Below are 19534 nucleotides of genomic sequence, written 5' to 3'. Positions count from 1 at the left end.
CCGAGTCATGTGGCCAGCATGACTAAGCCGCTTCTGGCGAACCAGAGCAGCGCATGGAAACGCCGTTTACCTTCCCGCTGGAGTGGTACCTATTTATCTACTTGCACTTAGATGTGCTTTCAAACTGCTAGGTTGGCAGGAGCTGGGACCGAGCAACGGGAGCTCACCACCGACCTTCTGATCAGCAAGTCCTAGGCTCTGTGGTTTAACCCACAGCGCCACCCGCGTCCCACCACAGAAGCTGTTGTGTGAATAGAAAAAGGGGGGTGCAATATACCTTCTTCCTTTCGAAAAACTAAGGTGTGATTTGTGGATGGGCTTACTTGAGCAACCCAAGACCTAACCAAGAGGGACCATGGAGGTTAGAGATATTGAATCTCCCTGCCGCCCGCAGCCTGAGGGCCATCTTCTTTGCTGGGGGGGCCACACATGCAATTGTTACCTTTTGTGCAGTCTGCTAGCTTGTACACCACACACCTCTCCATCGTCACCTAGGCCAGCAAGAGGTATTCTCAGGGTTCAAGAACACATTCCTGCGAGGCAGGAATACTCAAGGAGGGTGTGAAGCAGAACTCTTGAGGGGTGTGCCCTTGGAAGACAGTGTGGTGGTGGCTAGGGAAGGGGTGCTGTCTGGGGAGAATCTAGAGGGCCAGATAAACATAAGATGAGCCTTGAGAGCCAGTGTGGTGTAGTGGTTAAGAGCGGTGGACTTGTAATCTGGTGAACTGGGTTCAATTCCCTGCTCCTCCACATGCAGCTGCTGGGTGACCTTGGGCCAGTCACACTTCTCTGAAGTCTCTCAGCCCCACTCACCTCACAGAGTGTTTGTTGTGGGGGAGGAAGGGAAAGGAGATTGTTAGCTGCTTTGAGACTCCTTCTGGGAGTGATAAAGCAGGATATCAAATCCAAACTCTCTCTCTCTTTCTCTCTTGAAGGGATACATTTGGCCCCAGGGCCTGTGTTCCCCACACTCCAGTGTAGGTAGAGAGGATCAGACTCTCATTGGCATTAGATAATTTGCCAGATCTCAGTTTGCCATTCTCTAAAATGGGAATAATACTTCTTTCCAGAATTCCTCTCCTAAACTCACCTTTCTCTCCCGCTTTGCTACATTCGCTGAACCTTCTCTCCCCTGCCTGGGATTTCCACATCAACATCAAGCGTCTAGTCCCTGGTGTTAAAACCTGTTCTGGTACTGCACTCTCCAGCGGCTCCCTTTCTGTGATTTTGGCGGCTTTGCTTGAAAAAGCCAAGAGCAACTCACAGGGCAGGAGCCCTAGACGTCGTTAACCAACAATATTTAAAACGTATTTAATATTTACAGATGCTCCCAGGCTTCTAACCACAGAACCCCCAGGAAAGTGGTACTTTAGAGCTTTCAAGTCCATCAGGTACAATCCTGGAAAATGGAAATGGAGAAGCTTAATGCTCGGTTGCAGAATCCCCTCAGAACATGTCCCTGCTTTTTGGAGACACAGAAACCAGTCCTTTGGCTTATTTTTGCAGGTGTCTCTGGAGTCTCTGTTAGCAATGAGGCTGCAGTGTCACAACTAGGGCTTCAAATAGTCTCTCGCACAGCACTCCCTTGATACAGTGCTGCCTCCTACTGGCAGTAGAGGGTGAGAGCATCCTCCTGGTTGCCTCGGATGAAGACCACCGGCGGGTGGAGGCCCTTGGAGACCATCTCGAGCCAGGCCATGTAGAGGGCGCTTGGGCAGGCCCCTTTCCGTACCACCGGGAGGCTCCTAGAAAAACAGAGGGAGGGTAGGGAGAATGTTAAGAGCATTTAACTAGGACGCGGGAGAAGGGGTTCAAATCCCCAAAGGGCCAGTCGCTCACTCTCAGCCTAATCCTACCTCACAGGGTTGTTCTGAGGATAATGTGGGAAGGAAGAGGAGAACTACCTATGTATGCCTACTTGGAGGAAAGGTGGGATGGATAAATAAATAAAACGGGAAGACGTGTGAGAGGGTGGGCTGCTTGCAACATCTGAAGGCAGCCCTGTTTAGGGAAGTTTTTAATATTGAATGCTGTATTGTTTTTAATTCTTGATTGGGAGCCACCCAGAGTAGCTGGGGAAACTTGGCCAGATGGGTGGGGTATAAATAATAAATTATTATTGTTGTTGTTATTATTATTATTGCAAGTAAGAAATCCATTAAAAATGTTTTCTTTAGAAACAGGCCCTCAATGCCTGTTTTGGCCTATGGCAGCCAACGTTCTGCACTGAGAGAAAGAGAAAGGGGCTACTGCTGTAAGATACTGATGCTTGTCCCACTCTTCTGGAACCAATTATTCCAGGGAAGAGCTATACAGTCATACCTCAGAAGTAGAACAGAATCCGTTCCGGAAGTCTGTTCGACTTCTGAAACGTTCAACTTCCAAAGCACGGCTTCTGATTGGCTGCAGGAGCTTCCTGTAGCTAATCGGAAGCCCCCTCAGACGTTCAGCTTCCAAAACAACGTTTGAAAACCAGAACAATCACTTCCGGTTTTTGATCGTTCGGGAGCCGGGACGTTCGACTCCCAAGGCGTTCAGGAGCAGAGGTACTTGTAACTTAGTAGTAGATTATCCTCTTTCCATGTAGCAGGTCCCAGGTCCAATGCCTCACATCTCCTGGTAGGGCTGGTAACGTCCCCTGAGAGCTGTTGCTGGCCAGTGTGAACTATACTGAGCTAGATGAACCCAATGTTTAGTATCAAGGTAGTTTTGTGTGCTAGGAAACTTGTGTTCAGAAAGCCAAGAATTTTCTTTTCTTTTTGGACCAGCTCCTGATTTTTTGCACCCAGTGTCGAATTCTCTTCATGGGCAGAATTGGAATATATGTGGCCCTTACTATCACCACCACAACATGGGGGACGATGACTGTTGTTTCACCCACCCTTCAGAGAAATGGGGACCAGCAGCTGGTTGCTTGGGGTCACCCTGGGCCCTGAGAGAGTTTGCCACCAGGCCTACAAGCCCCTAGAGCAGGGTTTTCGAAACACTGGTCTCCAGCTTCCTTCCAGTAGCACCTTAAAGACCAACTAAGTCAGTTCTTGGTATGAGCTTTCGTGTGCATGCACACTTCTTCAGATCTTCGTATCTGAAGAAGTGTGCATGCACATGAAAGCTCATACCAAGAACTGACTTAGTTGGTCTTTAAGGTGCTACTGGAAGGAATTTGTTTTGTTTTGACTATGGCAGACCAACACGGCTACCTATCTGTAACTGGTCTCCAGCTGTTTCTGTACTACAATTCCCATCATTCCTGACCACTGGTCCTGCTAGCTAGGGATGATGGGAGTTGTAGTCTAAAAAAATAAATAAATCTGGAGACCTAAGCTTGGGAAACCTGCCCCAGAGCAGGGATGGGGAACCTGTGGCCTTCCAGATGTCATTGACTATGGTTTGCATCAGCCCCAGGCAGCATAGCCAATGGTCAGGGATAATGGGAGCTGTAGTCCAACAAAATCTAGAGGGCCACAGGTTCCCCATTCCTATGAAGGCTGTATCTGTTATGTCTCAACCACCTGGTGTGGCTCTTCTGTCAGAAATCAGAAGGAACCCAATGGGGTGTGTGCACAAGAATCATGGGACAAGGGCAAAAAGGGGCAAAACCACCCCATTCAGGGATCTCAACGTTTGAGGAAGAAGAAAGTAGGGAAGTGACTCACATGACAATGAGGGCTGCATTCCTAGAGTGGTCTTGAAGTATCTCATGTAGACGCATGTGCTGTTCAGACTGAAGACGCCATGTTGGAAAAGGAGGAGGAGACATGTTAAAAGTGAATTTTGGTCACCCCTTCCCCCTTTCGTGCTCCTTTAAACCCCAGTAGACTCTTTCGCCCTATTGGAACCAGAATGGGAAGCTCCCACCACTTTGGATTACGAAGGACGGCTCTCTGTTTTGGATCGCACATTGTTTTAGGAAGCGCGAATTAGGTAGGTTCGGTTTTTAATACGAACTGAATTAAGGCACCCCCTTCACCAGGACCCTCAAACACTGGGGACAGAATCCATTAAAAAGCCCACCTTTTTCTTGTAGACTCGGAGGTCTTCGTCTGTGACCTTCCACGGTGCATCCTTTTGCATCTCTTCCACGGTTTCCTGGCCTTTCTGGCCTTCGTTGAGCCGGAAGGGAGCTATGATGTCCTCAAATTCTTTGCGACTGCCATGGTAGGAAGGTGGCGGAGGGGAAGGGGAACAAGTCAAGCCAACGTTAGGAAGACAGAGCAGAGCAAAATGGATAAACGGGAGGAAGGGCCCAAACCACGTGAAGGAACTGTATTCTTAAGTGGAAACAACAATCAAGGCCTATGGAACAATTTGGGGTTGGAACCTCGAGACTTTTTGCACAGACTCCCAAGTGGGGGAAGCAGGGAGGCACCAAACCTATTGCTTTCAAAATGTATGAATGTACAGAGGTCAGCTTTAAAAATATATAGATATACAAATGGTCTAGACATCTGTTTTCCAGTCTGCCTTTGCTTGCTTGTAGTGTTTCACCAAAACAGTACTGTCAAGAGGGATAGGAAAGTCAAGGGCTGAATTTGTGAGAGTCTTTTTTTAACAAAATGGCAAAAAGTCATAAAGACCCTGAAATGTCCCAACCCAACTAGGGACAGTAGTAAGAAAAAGGTTCTTTCTCACTGCAAAGCTAAGGGCTGCTGGTGACGTCAGATGTAGACAATGACTAATCCTCTCGCTCTGCCCTATTTCTCTCCTGGGTGAAAATTCCAAGCTCAAAATGGCAACTTGAGTAACAGCTGTGTACATCCTCACCCATTTTGTGGAGCGCTCATCATTCACAAAATACACAACCTTGCTAGACTGTCACTGGGGAGCAAGAATTGTAACAAGAGGAACTCGCACTAAATGCCCCTCCAGGCAAGCCTCCTTTTTTATTGCACTTTCGCAATGATTTGTACTCATTATGTTGTTGGGGCAGTTACACATGATCCCACTTTCAATACTGTTTGCGCCTGCAGAGGTTTCCATGCAGACATCTTGCTTCGTTTCCAATCTGTGCATACCCTGTAACTTCCTGTAGCTTTTTTATACAGTGGTACCGCCATGACTGGACCTAATGGTCAGGGGTCACTTTACCTTTACCTTTACCTTTACCTTTACCTTTACCTTTACCTTTACCTTTACCTTTACCTTTACCTTTACCTTGGGTTAAGAACTTAATTCGTTCTGGAGGTCTGTTCTTAACCTGAAACTGTTCTTAACCTTGGGTACCACTTTAGCTAATGGAGCCTTCCACTGCCGCCGCAGCACGATTTCTATTCTCATCCTGAAGCAAAGTTCTTAACCCGAGGTACTATTTCTGGGTTAGCGGAGTCTGTAACCTGAAGTGTCTGTAAGTACTTAATTCGTTCTGGAGCTCCGTACTTAACCTGAAACTGTTCTTAACCTGAAGCACCACTTTAGCTAATGGGGCCTCCTGCTGCCGCCGCGCCGCCAGAGAAAATTTTTTGTTCTCATCCTGAAGCAAAGTTCTTAACCTGAAGCACTATTTCTGGGTTAGCGGAGTCTGTAACCTGAAGCAGCTGTAACCTGAAGCATCTGTAACCCGAGGTACCACTATACTGCAAATGTTCTGGAATTTCTTCTTCTCCTGTCTGCTGGCTACAGTGCAAGGGAGGTGCCCCTCCAGCAACAGCATTGGGGAAGCTTTGCAGAATGATGTGTGGATGGGTATGAATCCACCACTATTATTGGATCAGTTGCAGAAAAAGCCTGCCCACCCCCCCACAAAAAATGCGACTAGCTTTGAGGGCTACTGAGTTAGAACAGGAGTGTCTGTTTGAGGCTGGGGCAGAGGGATTGTGGGACAAAGACAAGACCTCAGGGAGCAGAGAACAAGGGGGGACCCAGGGCATTTACCTTGTTTCTTCGGGCCTCCACATTATTTCAGGCAGCACCACGACCTCGGTGAATCCCAGGCGGAATTTGGTCAACAAAAGATCGATCCTGCAAATCAGGATGAGAAAGACAGAAATTGTAGTGCCTGGGACAATCCGGCACCAAAGGGCAAACTATCTTCCAGTGGACCTTGCCTGAGGTTGTGGAGCAGCCCCCCAGTTATGAGAAGCTCACCAGCTCCTCCTCCTTTACAGCAGAAGCATTTTTATTTGGTTTTCATTATTCCATCCCCCAATCCCAGCCTCTTACTCTTCTCTGTGCTCTTCAGCATTCGCGATCTGCCCACTGATGAAGACCCGGACTTTGCAATGACTCCAACGTTTCCGGCGGGTGAGGAGGTAGGGAATGAGGAGGGTGAGCCCTGTGGAAGCAGGAAGCAGAAAGTCATAAGGATGTAAGTAAAGCCCCAGGGAATCAGGCCAAAGGCCCATCTGGTCCAAAACCCTCTTCTCCCAGCGGCCAACCAGATGGAAGTCCACTAGTAGCACCCAACTTGCAACGGCAGTGCTCTCCACCTTGTTGAGTCTCAGACCACGCAACTCTCCCTTTCTGTTCACAGCTCCTCCACCCACAAAGATGGATTCCGAATTTAGGAAGAGAAGCAATGGCCGTGTGCCCCCTGTAGCCTTTTCTTGGTGCTCAAATCTCTGCCCCCAGAAGGAAATGGGGTGCAAGTCCTCCGCTCCTCTAGAAAGGGAGCACACTGCACCGTTTGGGCTCTCCTTGTGAGACGGTCAGTGAGGGGGGAATTACGTTGCTAGGAAACCAGAGTTGGGGCGGGCTCAGATGTATGTTGTTGTTTGTTGTTTAGTCGTGTCCGACTCTTCGTGACCCCATGGACCAGAGCACACCAGGCACTCCTGTCTTCCACTGCCTCCCGCAGTTTGGTCAAACTCATGATGGATCGCATGTTATTAATTAAACAATCGTTCTAGGACCTTTTAAACTATGCATGGGGGCTGTTGCCCTGGTTGTTAGTATGCTATGTGTTTTGTGTTTTTAATATTGTACACCACCCTGTGATCTTTGGAAGAAGGGTGGTATAGAAATGATGATGATGATGGTGATGATAGGTGCAAACCTAAACTGGGAAGGAACCATACGTACCTCCATCATCGAAGAGCCAATAGATGTCAATGTTTTTCTTCTTCTGGTTGCCCTGGAAATAGGTTTCCAGGTGTGAGTCAGCGCCGACTACTTTATAGCTGTCACCTGCAGAGAAGAGTAAATGAATGGGGGGAGCCTTTGCAGCGATTCCCCTCTAGCACTCCCACATTATTAGTTAATTAACTAATCTAAGGCTTGGTGCCAAAATTGGCTTCTTAGTGGTTTCCTAGCATAAAGGTCAATTGCACAATTGTTAACATATGAACATCCATAATTAAGATATCAACAATTCAAATATGCGCTGCGTGATTAAAACACACAGTAAAAAAACAAAACCCACTAAAGCATAAAAATATCAGAAACCCAAATTAAAATTTACAGTTAAACAGTATGTTTTAAGCTTCTAGCCCTCATTTTTGAAGCTCCTTAGTTTTGGGCCTGGAACACCTTCATTCAAACCCCTATTCAGCCCAAGTAGGGATATAGCCAGAGCACCCCTGCCAGGGAGGGCTTTGTCTACTCAAGAGTCCTTTAGCTCATTCTACTAAACCACATTTTTTCTTTTTAGAGCAGCCTCACTCAAGGCGTCCAACTTACACTTCCGCTTCTCTTTGCCCAGCGCTGCTTCCGAGTCATCAAAGCCCATGTTCACTATAGGGGAGAGAGATGAAGAGAGGATTAGTCGAGGCTGTGTGGTTTTTTTTTTTAAGAAGCCAACAACACCAGAATGAATGTTGCAAATTAAGAGATTTCATCCACTCTTTCTCTCTTTAGACATAGCATTTACTGCTCTGCCAAATCTGTTTTGCTTCTGCTAGCTTTGGAGAAGAACGAAGAAACCACAAGAGCCACTGAGCGTTTTGCCACCAAGGACAGCTCCATCTTTCAAGCACCCTCTTCTTTCAGAACTAGACGGAGGCTTTGCAGCCTCCAGCATTTTCAGGCCCCGCCCCCTTTCCCTGGACACACCCACCTTGCGCTTTCACCTTCCGCGACACATCCAGTCCATCGCGCATCCGGACTAGGCACACTCCAGCGCTGAAATCGAAAGTGTCGCTGCAGCCGGGGAAAGGGGGAGAAGAGAGAGCCATGGAGATCAATATGCAGCATCCGTCCAAACAGAACCTGAAATCCTCAACAGCACGTGGCTGTCACTGTGTTCTTTCCCTACTTTATGAGGTTATCTTGTGAAGAGAGCGCCTCTGAACATGTGCAAAGTTGTATTCCGCCCAATTAGTCCTTTCAAGAAAGCAGGGCCTCTGGCCCAAGGAAAAGCATTGCCAGACATTTTGTATACACTTCGGCCTACCCAACTAAGACACTTTGCTGCTGCTGGAATTGGTTGAAACCAGGAGTGGAGAAGGCTTTTCATCCCGAGGGCCGCACTGCCTCATGGGCAACCTTCCAGGGGCCAGATATGAATGGTGGGGCAAAGGCCAGAGGCAAAGCAGGCGCCTCCATTCCAGCCACTCAATAGCCAGAGGTTTCGACAGACATTACCTCCCTCCCTCCAGGCAAGCCAAGGCATGATGTGGAACAGGTGACCATTCCCCACTGGCCATGCTGGCTGGGGGCTGATGGACTGAGTTCAAAAACAACTAGAACCCCACTGGCTTTGCAAACACACATTCCTCTAAGCATCAGGTAAGTCTTGTTGAAACCCGTTTGAGCCCAGTCTCCTAAACCCTCTGCTGCTTCCCCTTCCCGTTGCCTCCATGCCCTTACTGTATTATGCCCACGTAGTTCTCCAGGTTCTGTGGACTGTCAGTCTGCCAATCCTGCTTGAAGCCCAGGACCATGGTGTTGGGTTTGAGTCGCCCGAGACCTGAGACCTAGAGAGAGAGAGAGCGCACAGGGGCTGCCATTAACTTGTAGTCATATTAAGGACAGAAATCCAGCAGGGCTCATGTCCTTATGCCTGGCAACTGCTCTTCAATATCTCAAGCAGAGGCCTTTCTTCCTGCCCCTTCTTCCTCCTCGAGATCCTTTTCAGAGGGCCTCATGGGCTGATCTCTGAGGTGAGCCGAGAACCAGGAGTGAGGCCAATATTTGGAACCAGAGAGAAGGCAAAGACAAAGGGAAACCCCTGGGACCAGGGTTGAGAAAGGAGGCAGAATTCAGGACCAGAAGCCAAGCCAGATGGCACAATAGGTCTCAGGAAGACCTTGCTTCTTGAGGAAGACTGAACTCAAGCAGGGAACCTTCTTATGGTCCAGGAGGACCCAAGGATCAGTCTTGGTGGTAGGCAAGGCCTGTCCAGGGGCCTGCAGACACTGAATTGCAGGGGGCAGACACTGAATTGCAGGGGGCAGATGTTCCAATGATCAGTTCTGTAGCTCACCACACAGGGGAAGCCTCACGTAGGTCTGAAGGTTCCTCGTTTGAGTCACAGATTGGACCTGGGGCTTTTGGTTCATTCTCACCCAACTTAGATGAGGGGCAGGAATTGGAAGGACAGGAAGGTGAACTCCCTGGCCCCTCTTGCTGCACGAGGGAGCACCCTAGTATCCACATGTGTACAGAGGAATTAAGAGCTCCTCTCTCAAACTACGCACATCAATGTCCTCCATCCCTTCATGATTTTTAGCATCTCTGGACAGATTGTGCCATACATTTAAAGCACATCTGATGCACATTTTAAGCAAATGCCTCCCCCCCTAAGAATCTGTAGTTTTCCCCTCCCACAACTACAATTCCCAGCACCCTTAACATACAGTGGTACCTCTGATTATGAACTTAATTTGTTCTGGGGGTCCATTCTTTCTTAACCTGAAACCATTCTTAACCTGAGGTACCACCTTAGCTAATGGAGCCTCTTGCTGCCGCTGCACTGCCGGCGCATGATTTCTGTTCTCATCCTGGGACAAAGTTCTTAACCCGAGGTACTGTTTCCAGGTTAGAAGAGTCTGTAACCCGAGGTGTTTGTAACCCGAGGTACCACTGTACTGCAGTTCCCAGGATTCTCTGGAGGAAGTTGTGTACTTTGGATGTGCGCTGTAAATCTATGGTGTGGACCTGCCTCTGCCTTTGTTGCCCCACTCCCAAGGTTAAAATGACCCCTTTATGTCAAGACACACCCACACACACCTGCATGAGGCTCCTGGCTCCAGCTCTCAGGTCCCCTGTTGTGATGAAGTTGTAAAAAGAGCGGATCTTGCGCGTGCTGAGCCACTGGAGTTGTTCATTGTAGTTTTCGAAGCATGAGGAGTCACCCAGCTGACCGTGCAATAAAAAGATAGTCTGTTAAAAATGGCAGTATCTCAGCTCGTCAGATTTCCCCAGCCTCTTTTCTTTCCACAAGGCCCTCTCAGGGCAGGTAAACTCACCTCAGCCACGTTCCCACATATCATGAGGCTCACTTTCTTGGTGAAGGCATTGACAAAGTCCACCAGGGCTGGGCGGAAGCTGGGTGGGCCCGAGAGGACCAAACACTGAGGCCTAGGAAGGTGAAAGAGCTGTAACTAGGGGCCACTTAGTTGGTTACTAGGATTTGTAGTTCTGTGAGGGGGGATGCCTCCTAACAACTGCTAACAACTCCTAACCTTAGCAAACTGCAGTTCCCAAGATTTGATTTGATTATTGAATGTATATACCGCCCTATACCTGGGGGGTCTCAGGGTGGTTCACAGAATAAAATCAAGATATATAAAACCACAAAATACATAATAAAAATAAAAACAACAACAACCCAATAGCCCCCCACCAAAAAAACCAAACATTTTTAAAGGGCATAGGATGTAATTCAGATCAGCCAAAGGCCTGGTTAAAAAGGAACATTTTTGCCTTGTGCCTAAAGGTGTATAATGAAGGTGCCAGGTGAACTTTCCTGGGGAGAGCATTCCACAGATGGGGAGCCACTGCAGAAGGAGGAGGAGGAGGAGGAGTTTGGATTTGATATCCCGCCTTTCACTCCCTTTAAGGAGTCTCAAAGCAGTTAACATTCTCCTTTCCCTTCCTCCCCCACAACAAACACTCTGTGAGGTGAGTGGGGCTGAGAGACTTCAAAGAAGTGTGACTGGCCCAAGGTCACCCAGCAGCTGCATGTGGAGGAGCAGGGAATTGAACCCGGTTCCCCAGATTAGGAGACTACCGCTCTTAACCACTACACCACACTGGCTCTCATGTTGCCACCCTCCAGACCTCTCAAGGAGGAGGCTACTCTGGGGGAAGCCATGGCTGTTTAAAACTGTATAAGCGTGCTTTAAATGGATGGCGTGGGTGTGACCATTTTTAACCCCGAGTTTACGCTGAAGGCTGCAATCCTAAAATGAAAGCTCCAGTGAGCACAGTACGAGTTACTTCCGAGTAAACACGATGCACGGGATTGTGCTGTGCCTCCCCAGTCTTTGACTCACCCCACCCCACCCCAGAAAAGGGAACAGCACCAAGGAAATCTGGCTCACAGGCCTTCTGTTCTTCACTTGATAAACTAAAGTAGCTCCCTACCGAAAATTCTTGACGTGGTCCTCTACGTCATTCAGGTTCACAGCATTTGACAGGGCCATATTGTAGGTGCCAGCCTGCACTGAGGAACCCCAGTTTACCTCTGTGGGCAGGGGAGAGAAATGAATAAGAGCTTTAGTCCTACCTTCTGCGATGGATTCAGATACTGGAAGGACCTAGAGGGGTATCCCCCACTGAACGATCTGCTTCAGGACACAGGGAGATTATCTTGCCTAGCATAAGGCTATTTGCCCTCCTTGGCCAGGCTTCCCAACCCTCCAGTAGTTTCAGACTACAATTCCCATTGGCCCTCGCCAGCACACTGCTTGAAAGGAGCTTGAAAGGAGTTGCACATGGTGCTATTCAAGCCCTGGCCATCAGCTGATTGGGCCCCAGCTGCATGATACATCTAAAGCCAAAGGATCCTGGGAAGTGTAGTTTGTCAAGGGTGATGAGAGTTGTTAGGAAACCCCTATCTTTCTCTCACAGAACTACAGTTCCCAGAGTTCCCAGGGAAGAGGGATTGATTGTTAAATTTAATTTCATTGTACACAGGTTGTACATTGACAATAAAGGTATTTTTTATTAAATTACTCTGGGAACGGTAGCTCTGAGAGAGTTCCCTTAGCAACTCTAGGCACCCTTAAGAAACTATCTGAGGCAGGGGGGGAGGAGTCATGGCTGTTTAACGTGGTATGATACTTTGGGATTTGGTGAATTGGTTTAAGAAATAAAATCTCCTCCAGCTGATAAGGTTCCAGTGGTTGGCGCTGGCGAGGCACATGCTGCCTTAAGTGGGAGAGGCATAGCACCCGCAATGTGGTATAGTCCTCACAATGATGAAGAATTCGTAAATAAGCCTTGACCAGAATTCCTTGACATTTGGACCTGAAGCTCACAGCTCTTTCTATAAACTAAGCTGGGAAGGTGTGGAGATCTGGGGCGTGCTACCCCCACCCCAACCTTTGCTTCTCAGATCCAACGCCAGGCTCCCCTCACCTGGTTTCTTGTAGGTGGTGTAGGCCAAGCTGATGACGATGATCCCGATGACAATGAGGGCTGACCACCAATTCAGCAGGAACATGATGACCACGGAGACAATGGCGCCAAACAGGGCTGTCCATTTGCTGAAGTAGCGGAAAGAGGGTCTCCAGCCTGGAGGATGGTGATGATGGGAGAACACAGGTGAGATCAAAAGGCATTGCACGCAGAGAGGGAGCCCAGGTGTCACCCTGGTTTATCCCGTCATTGACCTAGCACAACTCTACACACATGGCCCCCCCCAAAGTATTTGAGGCTACTGATTCCCCTCCAAACATCTGCTGGTTGGCCATGCGGGTCCAGAATCTTGTGCAGAACTCAGAAGACACTCAAATCTCCACTCAGCCATGAAGTTCACTGGGTTAAATTTGGTCTCTCTCTCTCTCTGCCTGACCTACCTCACAAGGGTTGTTGTTGTGAGGATAAAATGGAGAAGACAGAAGAGAATATGGAGAGGAGATCTTTGCTAATGGTTAAATTTACTCTGGGAAAAGTGGACAGGGACTGAATATCCCTGCGAGAACCAGGGAACCAGGCAGAGGGCCTTGTTGGTGCCCGCCCTGTGGAACGCCCTCCCACCAGATGTCAAGGAAATAAAAAACTATCTGACTTTTAGAAGACATCTGAAGGCAGCCCTGTTTAGGGAAGTTTTTAATGTCTGATGTTTTATTGTGTTTTTAATATCCTGCTGGGAGCCACCCTGAGTGGCTGGGGAGGCCTGGCCAGATGCGTGGGGTATAAGTAATAAATTATTATTATTATTACTATCATTATTATTAAGGCTAAAAACACACACACCTTACACACTTCTACACATTTTTACACACACACACACACACACACACACACACACACACACTTCTCTTACCCTTGCATACACAAACCTCTTTTCCAGCTTGCTTTCCTCACTCTGAAGAAAGGGGAGCACAGGAAGGAAATGCCGCAAGCTGTTTAAGCAGGAAGATTCAGATGGGAAGGGGAAGGGGAAGGGGAGGCAGTGTGGCCTAAGGAGAGTGCCGTGGCCCAAATCAGGACCTTCCTCTGCCCCTTTCACTTCTCACCCCAGCCTTCCTGGCAGTGGCTCATCTGAGAAAAGCTCGCTGTGAACGCAATGCAGACCAACCCGTTCCTGCCTGGCACAAGTTGCCCAGCCTGTTGGCTCATTCGTCTTTCCCAGCAGGACATGTTTGCTCTTTCCCGCCTTGTTACCCCCGCACACACACACGCACCATTTCTACCTCCCACACGGCCCACCTGTCCACCACCCACCTTACCTGGGGAGTTGGTGATGGTGGCATGGAAGCAGCTGAAGTTGATGAGGGCATAAGAGCACAAGAAGAAATTGGAGATGACGGGGGCGATGGTGTTCAGATCCGCTGCAGGGGCAAAGAAAGGAAAGGTAAACAAGGAGGTACTGTATTCTGGCACAGAACAGGGGATGGGATGGGAGGGAGTGCTCTTGTATGCTCTACTCAAGCAGCTAGCCCTCAACGCTGCTAATTTCATAGAATCATAGCATTGTGAGGGGCCCTGAGGGTCATTCCCGCAATGCAGGAATCTCAGCTAAAGCAGCCATGACAGATGACCATCCAACCTCTGCTTAAAACCCCCACAAGGAAGGAGAGCCCACAACCTCCAGAGGGAGGTTCATGTCTGTGCTATTTGTTTGTTTATTATTATTTTATTTATTACAGTGGTACCTCCGGTTAAGTACTTAATTCGTTCCGGAGGTCCGTTCTTAACCTGAAACTGTTCTTAACCTGAAGCACCACTTTAGCTAATGGGGCCTCCTGCTGCTGCTGCGCTGCTGGAGCACGATTTCTGTTCTCATCCTGAAGCAAAGTTCTTAACCCGAGGTACTATTTCTGGGTTAGCGGAGTCTGTAACCTGAAGCGTATGTAACCTGAGGTGCCACCGTACACCCATTTATTCCTTAACCCCAAACACACAAAAAAGTCACAAAGTGACTGACAAAAGTAGCATGGCCCCCATAGGGGGGAAAAAAATCAAGTATTTAAGAAAAACGAAGGAGCAAAATCCCTAAAATTATAAAAAGGATTGTTGTACCCCCGCCCTACTAAAAAATGAACACCACGAGACATGCCAGAAAGCATGCAACCGTTTGGGTACTATGCTAGTTTTAGTTAGTGTGGACCTATTTAAATTAAGACACATGGCTGAGTGAGGTCCATTAATTTCAAGAGCTCCACTCTGCATAAAACTCAACATAGCTGAATACCACCCTATGATCTCAACGAATGACCCAAAGCCTGGGAAAATTGGAATGCCTTGGCCTGACACCCAAATGCCAGGGTGGTGTCCTGGCTAGAATATTGTACAATGACTTGGGAGACCAGGGTTAGAATCTCCACTCAGCCCTGAAGCTCACTGTGTCAATCACAAAATAATAGCTTTCGGGGGTGGAAATTGCGGCTCTGATAAACAAGGGAGAGGAGGTGGTCTCGCTTACCAATGAGGATGAAGGCAACAGCTATGAGGAAGGTCAGAGCATAGGCCCTCAGCGGCTCATTGTTCTTTCCATATCCTTTTGCGAAGAAGCCAATGAGGGGGTAGAGATTGTCCTCACAAAGGCACTGGGGGGTGGGGAGAGGAGCACAAATGAGAAGGGAGAAGAGGAAGAAGAGTTTGGATTTGATATCCCACATTATTGCTACCCTAAGAAGTATCAAAGTGGCTAACATTCTCCTTTCCCTTCCTCCCCCACAACAAACACTCTGTGAGGTAAGTGGGGCTGAGAAACTTCAGAGAAGTGTGACTAGCCCAAGGTCACCCAGCAGCTGGATGTGGAGGAGCGGAGATGCAAACCCGATTCACCAGATTACGAGTCCACCGCTCTTAACCACTACACCACACTGGAGGGAGATGTCCAATGGGAGAGATCTTCACAGCTATTTCAAACTCAATGGGTAGTGCCCATTGAGACCGGTAGGCTCATGCTATCATAGAACTGTAAAACTGGAAGGGTACTCTGAGGGTCTTCTAGTCCAACTCCCTGCTCTGCAGGATGGAAGGCAGCAAAGCCTATTGAGATTAAAGCATGGACCTCCACAGCTCCCTTTTTGGCATCTGCTAAAAACATTCTTGTTGAGACAAGCCTAAAGGTAAAGGTAAAGGGACCCCTGACCATTAGGTCCAGTCGTGACTGACTCTGGGGGTTGCGGTGCTCATCTCGCTTTATTGGCAAGGGAGCTGGCGTACAGCTTCCGGGTCATGTAGCCAGCATGACTAAGCCGCTTATGGCGAACCAGAGCAGCACACGGAAAAGCCGTTTACCTTCCCACCGGAGTGGTACCTATTTATCTACTTGCACTTTTGATGTGCTTTTGAACTGCTAGGTTGGCAGGAGCAGGGACCAAGCAACGGGAGCTCACCCAGTCGTGGGGATTCAAACCGCCGACCTTCTGATCAGCAAGTCCTAGGCTCAGTGGTTTAACCCACAGCGCCACCCGCGTCCCGACCCAGACATTCTTGTTGAGACAAGCCTACCCAGACCCTTAGAAAGTTGAAATAACTTTGATCCGTTTTAGTATTTTAACTTTTCTACATTTTAAAGCACTGCTGCAAATTCGATTTTCTCGTTTTATCTTTCCATAAATTGTTTTGAGTTTTTTTTGTTGGTTTTTCATGAAACAAACAAACCATAGGTTTTGCTAGAGCTGATGACAGGCAGGGTCAATTACAGGCAAACACCCCTCCCCCCATTTTTAAGTGGAGTTTATGTTCCGAGGCACTACAAGTGCTGGCGAAATGCCATCAAGAAAGCCTGCAAACTGCCCGTTTTTGAATATCTGGGGGTGAACTTAACATCTAAGAATGTGAATCTATTTAAAGATAATTATGAGAAATGCTGGGCTGAAGTGAAGAAAGATTTCGATATATGGTCAAGATTGAGACTTTCCTTGTTAGGCCGAATTGCTGTAATTAAGATGAATGTATTGCCGAGATTGTTGTTTTTGTTCCAGACATTGCAAATTTTAGATAAGATGGACTGTTTCAAGAAGTGGCAGAAAGATATATCTAAATTTGTCTGGCAGGGCAAAAAACCCAGAATTAAATTCAAGATTTTGACTGATGTAAAGGATAGAGGGGGCTTTGCCCTGCCGGACTTAAAACTTTACTATGAAGCAGCAGCTTTTTGCTGGCTGAAACCATGGCTACTTCTTGAGAATACAGATATTCTGGACTTGGAAGGTTATGATAATAGTTTTGGTTGGCATGCATATTTATGGTATGACAAGGTAAAGGTACACAGAAATTTTAAAAATCATATTATTAGGAAAGCATTGTATAATGTATGGAATCGATATAAAGATTTGTTTGAAAGTAAAACCCCCAGGTGGCTGTCACCAATGGAAGCTAAGGCGGTAAAAAGATTGAACATGGATACAGACTGGCCAAAATACTGTGAAATTATAGAATATGATGGTGAAAAGTTGAAACTACAGAGTTTTGAGAAATTGAAACCTAAAGTCCGAGATTGGTTACATTATTACCAGATTAATGAAACTTTTAAGTAGGACAGAAAACTAGGATTTCAGAAGGAGAGGTCAAAGTTAGAAACAGAATTGCTAGAACCCAATACTAAGAATTTGTCTAGAATGTATAATCTGCTGCTAAAATGGAACACACAAGATGAAACGGTTAAATCAGCCATGATTAAGTGGGCACAAGATATTGGTCATGATATTATGTTTGCTGACTGGGAGCAGTTATGGACCACAGGTATTAAATTTACGGCATGTAGTGCCCTGAAAGAGAACATAATGAAAATGATCTATAGGTGGTACATGACCCCAGTCAAGCTTGCAAAGATATATCATTTGCCCAATAACAATTGCTGGAAGTGTAATGAATGTGAAGGAACTTTTTATCACCTTTGGTGGACCTGCCCAAAGATTAAGGCCTACTGGGAAATGATCTATAATGAAATTAAGAAAATCCTTAAGTGGACATTTGTAAAGAAACCGGAGGCTTTTCTCTTGGGCATGGTCGGCCAATTGGTACCAAAGAAAGATAGGACCTTTTTTATGTACGCAACAACAGCAGCAAGAATCCTTTTGGCGAAGTATTGGAAGACTAAAGAATTACCTACTCTGGAAGAATGGCAGACCAAGGTGACTGAATTTATGGGACTGGCAGAGATGACCGGCAGAATCCGTGACCAGAAGAAAGAGACAGTGGAGGAGGACTGGAAAAAATTTAAAATCTATCTTAAAAATTGTTGTAAAATTTCGGAATGTTAAGATGTCAGGGGATTGGACACTAAGAATTACAGCTATAAATCGAAATTTATAAAGCAGAAACTCTTTTTAAAGAGAATTAAATATAAAAATGGGATGAAGAATTGCTAAAAATTTTGAAATTTGGATGCAGTGAAGGGGAGGTTTGGGGAAGTCGCATTATGTTTGTTTTGTTTTTTCTTTATGTTGTAAAATCAATAAAAATTATTATAAAAAAAAAAAAAACAAACTGCCCGTTTTTGCTCCTGCCACTTTCGGTGAGGTTTGCGGGTCACTTCTGGGTTCAGCGCAATGTGCATGTGCGCAGTCGCTCGAAAAGCATGTAAATGCGGGGGTTTCCTGTAATTTGAGTTCTGTGGGGTTTAGAAGGAAGTTGACTGCCAAGGTCACCTCTGGGGTAGTTGTAAACAAAAAAGACGGGCAAGGCAGGTATGGGCAGACAAGTTGATGGGGCAGTGCCCCATGGGGCCAAGTGGGTCAGCCTCCACAGCCTTCCTTACATCTTGAACTCCAAGTAGAGCTTGGGTATAACACGCACACAGTTTCCCCAAATTACCTGGAAGACCTTGGGGGCAGAGACGAGGCAGGCCAAAGCTGAGGAGAGGGTGGCAGCAAAGATCCCAGCTGTGATGAGGGGGCTGAACGCAGACACCAAGCTCATGGTCTAAGAGACAAGTGAGGCAACGACAAAACCGTATTATGGGAGGTGGAGGAGAACCCCAGTAAACCCAAGATGCAGCTACAAGGCCTCAATCCAGTCCCACAGAGAGCCAAGGGAGGAGAGGCAGGAACACCGGCTTCCCCTACCTGGTAGTCATTGGCCAAGCCATATTCACAGGTCCCAGCCACGGTGCACTCAGTGAAATTCCACCCGAATTCGCAGGCGCGGCCAACGCAGTCCCCGCTGGTGAAGTTGGCGGACGCCAGGGTGTCGTTCAGGTTGCCAGAGGCATCGCGGACCATACAGGTGCCTGGCAAGAGGAAAGGCCGCCATTATTTATTGATTTTAAGGTGAAGGGCTTCTTGTGGCCATGAGAGCCCCATGGGCTGGGCAGGGGAGGGGCAAAGTGAGGAGGTCAAGCAGCTGCTATGGGGCAGGTGGCAGGGAGCAGACCGAGCCGTGCGGCGTGCTGCCAGCCCTCTATGAGATCCTGTTGCCTTCAGGTGCCGTGGGAGACACTATTGCCCTGCCCGTGTCAAAGGACGATTCACCTGCACCTCTGATCCACTTTAATACATGGAATGGAGGCAGGGAGGCACCAGGTAAAAACATTCCACCTCAGACTATGGCTCCATGCACATGGTGCATATGAAGGATGTTCCCTCTACTCCAAAGAATTCTGGGAATTGTAGTTTGTTAATGGCACTGGGTCTGTGAAGGGTAAACAATAGTTCCCAGGGTGTTATGTGGTTTAAATATATGGTGTACGCCAGGAGTCAGCAACATTTTTCAGCCATGGGCCAGTCTCAATCCCTCAGACCATGTGGGGGGGCCGGACTATATTTTTTGCGGGGAGAAATGAACAAATTCCTATGCCCCACAAATAACCCATAGATGCATTTTAAATAAAAGCTCACATTCTGCTCATGTAAAAACACGCTGATTCCTGGACTGTCCATGGGCTGGACTGAGAAGGTGATTGGGCCGCATCCAGCCCACGGGCCTTAGGTTGCCTACCCCTGGTGTATGCAGTGCTATTCTTCTAGAAAAAAGAGGTGCTGGAACTCACCATGAACCCCTCCCTTGTTCTCTTATAATGGCAATGGCGCCC

General features: G+C 47.6%; 1 protein-coding gene across 1 annotated transcript in view; it reads right to left on the bottom strand.

The window, feature by feature from the left end:
* Positions 1 to 1286: 1286 nt before the first annotated feature.
* The window catches only part of LOC309326449 (solute carrier family 12 member 3-like), a 37130-nt gene continuing 18882 nt past the window's right edge, over positions 1287 to 19534 (bottom strand). The window contains exons 11-27 of the mRNA XM_081835191.1: positions 18570 to 18733; positions 18319 to 18426; positions 14972 to 15095; positions 13776 to 13877; positions 12460 to 12615; positions 11464 to 11563; positions 10344 to 10455; positions 10105 to 10233; positions 8743 to 8849; positions 7991 to 8073; positions 7615 to 7668; positions 7018 to 7122; positions 6160 to 6271; positions 5872 to 5958; positions 4015 to 4150; positions 3657 to 3724; positions 1287 to 1745 (exon numbers count right to left, since the gene is read on the bottom strand). Coding sequence (XP_081691317.1) covers positions 1604 to 1745; positions 3657 to 3724; positions 4015 to 4150; positions 5872 to 5958; positions 6160 to 6271; positions 7018 to 7122; positions 7615 to 7668; positions 7991 to 8073; positions 8743 to 8849; positions 10105 to 10233; positions 10344 to 10455; positions 11464 to 11563; positions 12460 to 12615; positions 13776 to 13877; positions 14972 to 15095; positions 18319 to 18426; positions 18570 to 18733 — 1889 coding nt within the window. The 3' untranslated portion in view covers positions 1287 to 1603. The remainder of the gene's footprint in view (positions 1746 to 3656; positions 3725 to 4014; positions 4151 to 5871; positions 5959 to 6159; positions 6272 to 7017; positions 7123 to 7614; positions 7669 to 7990; positions 8074 to 8742; positions 8850 to 10104; positions 10234 to 10343; positions 10456 to 11463; positions 11564 to 12459; positions 12616 to 13775; positions 13878 to 14971; positions 15096 to 18318; positions 18427 to 18569; positions 18734 to 19534) is intronic.

The sequence above is a fragment of the Podarcis erhardii genome, assembly GCF_964252035.2.
Source record: "Podarcis erhardii genome assembly, chromosome: 13".
In the NCBI taxonomy this organism is placed as follows: Eukaryota; Metazoa; Chordata; class Lepidosauria; order Squamata; family Lacertidae; genus Podarcis; species Podarcis erhardii.
This window is presented reverse-complemented; position numbering and strand designations above follow the sequence as displayed.